Source organism: Chrysochloris asiatica, unplaced genomic scaffold (genome assembly GCF_000296735.1).
Source record: "Chrysochloris asiatica unplaced genomic scaffold, ChrAsi1.0 scaffold00025, whole genome shotgun sequence".
In the NCBI taxonomy this organism is placed as follows: Eukaryota; Metazoa; Chordata; class Mammalia; order Afrosoricida; family Chrysochloridae; genus Chrysochloris; species Chrysochloris asiatica.
In genome coordinates, this window is record NW_006408543.1 from 247,633 (window position 1) to 255,076 (window position 7,444).

Genomic DNA, 7,444 nt, shown 5'->3' on the forward strand with positions numbered 1-7,444 from the left:
CACACACACAGGGATGGCAAGCTGGACTGGAAAGTCTGTCCCAGCAGGCCCACAGCCCAGCCCCAGCCCTGTCCACACTGGGTCGCTGGCTCAGCACCTGCAAGGACCTCAGGAGGGAAGGTCCAGACCAAGCAAGCCGAGAGCTTGCTGTTTGTGGGGCAGAAAGTCAGGTGTAGGAGCACAGAAAGTTGTGTCCCTGGGTGGGGTCTGCTCATCGGTGATGTGGGACCAGTCTGGCTCCGTCCACTGGCTCACCTGCTGGACGTATCTGTCGGTTGTCTTCCACATATAGTAGTATTCGATGATGCTTGTCAGAGACTTCCATGGGAGCTGGGTGGGAGAAAGGTGTATCACGTCAGCCCACCCCAGACAGGTGATGGCACAAGACAGCGAGGGGTGCACATGGGAGAAGATGGGTGCCAAGTGAATAGGAAGCCAAGCCAGGTGTACAGCAAGCAGGGTGTGGAGGGAGGCAGGGAAGCAAATGCTCACAACTTTTTCTTGGCATCTCGTTTCTCCCTGTAAGCAGGATGCCAAAACACCAGGGAGTTTCAGGATGACAAGATCATAGGCAGACAAGTTGAGAGACAAAAAGGATTTTAAGAGCCAGGCACCAAGAATAAGACCACAGAGCTCAACAGGGTCATATCAACAGCACCACGGCCACTTCATGAGGCTGGGCCTCAACTTCTGAAACTGTTCTCAACTACAGATTTCTTAAACCACTTCTTTTCTGGGTCAAACATTCACTTTATGGCTCCCTTACGCTTACGGTTCCTACTCCTTCTATTTATCAGTTTAATTTCACTGTTCAGGCTAACATACTGCTTTTTCTCTGTGGACAGTAGCTTTAAGGCTCTGGGCATGTTTCTAAACATTTCCTTGGCTATATACCCCAAGGATTCTAGACTTGTAGTGTTTCCATCAAAATTGTTTTCCAGCATTCTGGTACTGTGTTCTATCTTACATGACTCTTTGTTGTTGTTGTTAAATACTACCAAGTCGATTCCAACTCATAGTGACCCTGTATAGGGTTTCTGGGGAGAAGCTGGTGGGTTTGAACTGCCGACCTTTTGGTCCCCAGTCCAGTGCTCATCCTACAGCGCCATATCAGACTCCTGAGGATGGCATTATTTTTTCTTTCTAAAGGACTGAGTTTTTTGTCCTTTGTGAAGTCTAACAACATGGTTAGAGAACCCAGATATAAAATTTCTGATATGAATTTATTTAACACTTTTGCTTTGTTATAGAATTCAGATAACTTTCTATTTTCAGTATCCTTGATCTGGAAAATCAGGGAAGATGCTGCTCAGAGGTGGTGTGGTTCTTTCACCTCATCTCTCTGCCCCCACTAGGGGTTTGCTTTAGGTTTTGGTGCTACGTTGTTTGGGGCACGTAGGTTCAGCATTGGTGAATCTGCTTCTGCTGTGGCCTCTTGACGTACTCTCAATTTTAACATCTACATAGTCCATTGTGGGCCCGCTGGCTTTGAGTCCAACTGAAGCATTCTATTTCTAGCTCTTGTCATCTGACTCATTTTTTTTTTTTTAAATCTGAAAAAGTCTCTCTCTTTCTGTTTAGCTTCTTTTGCCACAGTTATATACATATATGGCTTGCAGAGGCCTCTGGTTCTCTGGTTTGGTCGGGAGAGCAGCCATTCACCTTCCTACCCACAACACTTTCCTCACTGGCACTCGCTGAGGTTCATCGCTCTTCCTAATAGCAGATCCTGCTCCCCAGGTTGGAAGTTGCTCCCCAGAGGGCTTTGGCTGATCCCCCGATGATTCCTGGGGGATTGACCATCTGGCCAGGCTTGGGCTACCTTTGTCCAGGCTGGCCTTCAGTCTCTCTCACACTGTGTTGAGTTCTTTTGCTTTCTGGACAGTTCCCAAGTCTGTACACTTTACTACTGGCTGTTCCCGTGGCACTCCTGATTAGATGGTGGCGCCTCTGCGTCCTGACCCTGGCTCCTGGACTCCTTGCCTGCTCCGAGATAGCCCCTGCCTCCTGGGCGGTCAGGCCCCACACTGTCCTCTCCTCCCTGCCTGCCAGGATGGCCTAGTGAGCTTTACCCCTGGCGCCAGGAACGTGCATGGGAGGGTTGGAGGATAGTGGCTCCGGTGGACACAGCTCTGCTGCCACTGGAGAAAGTCCATGGGAATTGACGGGGAGACAACTTCCAGGGGGACAAATAAGTTTAGTGAAAAACACCAAACACAAATTCAGTACAAGAATCTGAGAATCACAGACAAGGATGGGATTGCTCAGTCTCAGTACGGAGCGTCCAGAGGCCAGTCAGGGCTGTGTCCCTGGCCACAGTGGCACTCTAAGCCTGAGCTCCAGCCAGATCTCTGTCCACTGTCCTCTTACAGTGGCCTCAGCATCATGATGGTCACTACAGACAAGTCATGGCAGGACACCCCCATGGCTTCAGGGGGCTGTACCTGGGGAGATGTGCAAGGGGTCAGGGGCCAGCTATGGGTCAGCAGCCCAAGCAACGCCAGCTGGGGCTCCGACTAGACATGAGTGAGGGGGACATTCACCTTGCCATGGCCCACATGAAAACACAACACTGACCAGACCCCAGCCTCAGCTTGTCTGAAGGGCTTCCGAGTGGGCAGAATGACCCTGCCTTGGCCAGCTTTAGCTCAGTGCCTCCTCTCTAAGTGACAAGAACCTAGTACCGTGTCCTTCTTGCCCACCATGAACCCCACTCGTCAGCACTTACGAAGTCCTGTTGGATGTCTGTAAAGTCCTTCCCGTACTTTTCCAGGGCCTCCTCGAAGAGGTTGGCCTCTGAGGCTGACCACTCCTCCATCTCGTCCCGGCACAGCACCGGCCCGCCCTGCGGCACCAGGGCTGAAATGGCCTTGGAGATGTCATAGATGTTCTTGTGGAGTGTGTCCATGGCATGGAACTGTGAGAAACATTGTTTCCTCAGCACGCTGAGCCAGTGCCTGGTGGCAGGGAACCCTGGGCACATGGCTCTGGAAGGAGGGACAGCCATCGGACCCTCACCAGAGTGATGTCTCGGGACGCGGCTGCGGCACTCATGTGTAGGCTGGGTTGACGGACGGAGCTGCTACAGTCCAGTGCGCGGGCAAAGGTCCCCACGGAGCTGGAGAACAGGAGACGTGGACTCACTGTCTACACTGTCCCAGACCCCGACTGGGTTCATTCAGCAGAGCATCCTCGGGTCCCCCCTTTACAGTGAAAACTCGGGGATTGTCAGAATTCTGTCGTGTTTCCCAACCCCACCCCGATCTGCTGACGCGAGGGGATGGGGGGTGGGGGGTCGGGGGTGGGGGGCCCTGCATTCCTCCTCCCAGCATCCACTCCACGGCAGCCTCCGGGGCTATACCCTCTCCCAGCCCAGCACCCACAGCAGCCTGACAGGTGAGGCCTGAGGTGGACCCAAAGCAGTGGGTCTCATACTGGCTGTCGTACCGGGCCACCACGAGGAACTGGTCAATCTGCTTGTCTACCAGCGGGTTGTGTGCCTCCCAGACCTTGGTCTCCAGCTTGGCCTGGTCTCGTCCATCCTCTTCTCCTGCAGGAAAGGGGCACATGGTCAGGTGAGCTAGCTTCTGAAAGTCATGAGGGCTGCAGGCAGGCTCCTGGCCTCCAGGGGATGTCCCCCTCCCCTGGTCATTGCCCTCCTGCCCTCAGGCGGCCAGGTGTACCGTGAACTCTCACCTAGCACTCGGGTGATCTCGGGCCAAGAGCTCAGGGCACAGCTCTGACAGGAGTGCCCAGGAGGCCTTTTCTGGTGGTGAGGCGCTCTGGCCAGGCACTGGGACCCAACAGCAAAGTCATGGAGCCCTTGAGACAGGGGCAACGAGGCCCATCCTTCATTCAGCATCAAAAAGCTCCCCTCTCAGACCAGCAGCTGGACTCTGCCCAGTCGTGGCTGGGTATGTCACAGTGTCTGCCAGCCTGGCCAGGACACCTCAGCAGGACACCTCAGAACTCCCTCCTCTTGTTGCCAGGGGATGCAGGGAACAGGCCAGGCCTGGGGAGAGCTCCACTCACCCCTGGGTCCTGACACCTACTTATATCACAGAAGCCCCTCAAATGCTCCTTGTGAAGTAGGGTGAGTACCAATGCGTCAGTGAGAGGATGTGGGGAGGAAGGCAAGGAGGAGTGTGATGTGAGGGTGGGGGGAGGTCCAGATGCACTCAGGTTCTGGGGTCCTGCCCCTCCCAGGACATCACTGCAGCTCGATCCCCTCAATGGGGACTCAGGATCCCCACGCCGTGACATACCAGGGCCCCGAAAGTGGAATGAAGTGAGCATCCCACTCCCAGGGCTACAGTGAATCTGATCAAAAGGAGGGTCACCCAGCCTCCAGGACACCTTGGGGCCAGCCTGGGAGAGTGTTGTAGGGTCCACAGCTGCCCCACGAGCATCCACGCTTACTCATGCCCAGCCCTGTCCCATGAGTGTCCAAAGCCTCCTGTGCCCTCATCAGCCACACAGGCCATTTCCACATACAGGCTGCCCACAAAGCAGACAAATCGCCTGCAGATCCGTAAAAGCAAGTGTTTTTAAGGATTTCTGGCAACATGGCAGACACACAACACGGACCCTCCACAACAAAGACACAAGAGATCTAATGAAACAGACGCAGATGACGTCCAAGACTCCTGAAATCAGAGGAAAGGATAGAGAAGTGCAGGGACAGCAGCCGGAGGTGAGGCTGTGCAGGGCTGGCGAGAGAAGGAAACTAACACAGCCCAGCCCTCCGGAACTTCTGTGAGCAGCTTTGGCAACAGAAAGTCCCAGGCAGATTTCACCCAGGAAATGTGAGATTCACCTCACACTCCCCTACAAGTGACCAGAGGTGTGGCCAGCTTTCCCCTTCAAGCACCTCTTGCGCAGATTCTGCTTTCTAGGTGAGGTGGGGGCTGACTGAGCCTTTCTGGTACCTGGATTCAGGCACCTCAGTCCCAGACCTGGAGAATCCTCGGTGCCACCAGAACAGCATTAGTCTAGCCGAAACCCTGACAAGCAGCCACCCTGTCCTCGGCTGTCCTGTGGTCCTAACACATACTGACACCAGCCCCATCAAGGGCCTCCATGAACTACTTCCAAATTGAGTGCCCTGAATACAGGTAACACCGAGGCCAATAGGAACTTCCTTAAAGCCGAGAACTCCACCCTGACCCCCTTCAGACACCCACCTCATGAGCTCATTGGTTGGCAGAGCTCTGGATCCAACAGCTACAAGGCCTTTTTCCTTTCTTTTTTTGTTTTTTTTTAATGTTTTATTGTGAATTATATGACAGTTTACATGGGACAACACTAGCTTTACATTCATCCTATCATTGTATGTTCCATTGCCATGGTTACCATCCCCTCCATGCATCATCAGCCAACCAACCCTGCAAACTTGCCCCCCGGTCCTCAGCACACAGCCCCTCTCCCTCTCTGGGTCCAAAGTCTCCAGCAGCTCCATCTTTCCACGTCATCATCTCTGCCTCCATCTCTGGCATCACTGCTTCTCTGGGTAAGGTCCCGCTCTCTATGCTTCTCCCTTGATTGTCCCAGGGACCTCTGATCCTAAACTGCAAAGTCAATCACTCCCCTCTTTTTGCTACAAAACATCTGCCTTTACATTTCCAACCCTCACAGTCAGTCCTGATAACAATTATTCACTACTGTATCATAAGAGACCTATCCCCATCTCCTTTCATCAGTCCCGCCCAGACAGATTGGATACTACTCAATGGAGATTCTACCTTCCTCCACGCCCTCTGCATCTAGGTTCCTTCTTGAAATCTTGTAAGCCAGTCACTTCTTGGATTTGTAGCTCCTCATTTTGGGTAGCCAATGTCCAAGCTGCCCATCCCTGTCTACTCTGTATGGAAGGGGTGGGAATGATCCTTGTTGTAAAGATTTGTTCCCCTCTTTTGACCTACTGCATCCGTAGGTGTAGGTCAAGTTCATCAAACTGTATCAGATTATTCTTTTTTTCCCTCTTCTTTCTTCTAGTTGAGCTCTGATCATCTAGTCATTGAAGCCAGGTCAAGTGGGTATTATCTACAAGTGTGGGTGTTCGCGTGCATATGCCCTCTCTTCTTATCAGCTGGACGCTTCTCTCTCCACTCTAGTCCTCTGTGGTCATGTCAATGACTCTGGGCCCAAGAGTCCCTAGGTCTTGCCACACTGCTGACCAACCAGGTCTCCACCCGGGTTCACAGGAATCTATTGAACATTGTAGACCTTAGCTCGCAGCTTCATTGCTATTTTTCTCTCACTTCCCCTTATCAGTGACGGAACGTGGTCACCAATCAGAGCGTGTATTCCCATTGATTCTTAGTCTTGGAAAGGGGTTTTGCGCTGAGGGGACCCAACCACTTGCCTTGATGTCTCCTGGGTGAGCAACTTGCTTATTCTTGTAGTAACAGTCGGTCTGCCTATATTGTTTTGTATTTTTCCTGTTGGTCTTTCTTTTAAGAAATATCTTCTGTTCTTCTAGCCGCTCCAAGATGGCCAGCTTGTCCTTTCAAGTGGAAATTTCCCTCCTCTGAAGATTCTGGATGCTGTTCAGGATTCCACCTATGGTCTTATGTAATGAAGAGGCTCTGCAGGAATCCTCCTTCACTTGGCACGTTGTAGCCCCATTTTAGGTATTCTAATCAGTTATAGGCAGAAGATGGACTTACAAGCTTTCATTTCTGGCTATTTCTTTCTCTCCCCCACAAGTATCTATTTTATAATGGAATGCCAGTGAAACCAAGACTCAATAGACAGCCAAGCATCTTAACATTGTTGTTGTTATATGCCATGGAGTCGGTTCTGACTCATAACGACCCCTGTACAGGGTTTCTGAGGCTGTAAATCTTTACGAGAGTAGAAAGCCTCATCTTTCTCCCGCGGAACAGCTGGTAGTTTCAAACTGCTGACCTTGAAGTTCGCAGCCTGATTCGTAACCACTACGCTACCAGAGCTCCTTAACATTATTCCCCCCTTTTCCACATTTCAACCATATCTCAATCCCTGTATCCCAGAGCCCTGTTGTTCCAAGGTTGTGCATACATCATTATTTACCTCTGTCCCACTTTGCCCATACAAACCTGCCTAATTGTTCTCCCATCTGCTTTGTTCTTCCATTCCCCTCTCCCTTCTTGTATATTGCCCCCCTCCCCAGCACCCAAACTGTCCTGTGTCTATTCCCTGCCCTGTGCTCCACCTTGCCCTCCCTCCCCTCACCCCACCCCCCACACATCCCAGTAACCAGAAAATAATCCACTCCCCCTTTAGTATGGGTCTTTTTCTTAGTCTTTTACAGTAGTGGTCCTATGCAGTATTTCTCCTTTTGTGACTAATTTCACTGAACATAATTCCCTCAAGGTTCATCCATGTTATGCGGTGGCTTGCAGCTTCCTTGTTGTTCTTCAAGGTAGCATAGTATTCCATTGTGTGTATGTACCACAGTTTG

At 51.7% G+C, this 7,444-nt stretch overlaps 1 protein-coding gene across 1 annotated transcript in view; it reads right to left on the reverse strand.

Moving 5' to 3' along the window:
* Positions 1–7,444, reverse strand: part of MTA1 (metastasis associated 1) — a 37,595-nt gene that overhangs the window by 5,013 nt on the left and 25,138 nt on the right. The window contains exons 9-12 of the mRNA XM_006839593.1: positions 3,448–3,550; positions 3,019–3,118; positions 2,729–2,917; positions 256–330 (exon numbers count right to left, since the gene is read on the reverse strand). Coding sequence (XP_006839656.1) covers positions 256–330; positions 2,729–2,917; positions 3,019–3,118; positions 3,448–3,550 — 467 coding nt within the window. The remainder of the gene's footprint in view (positions 1–255; positions 331–2,728; positions 2,918–3,018; positions 3,119–3,447; positions 3,551–7,444) is intronic.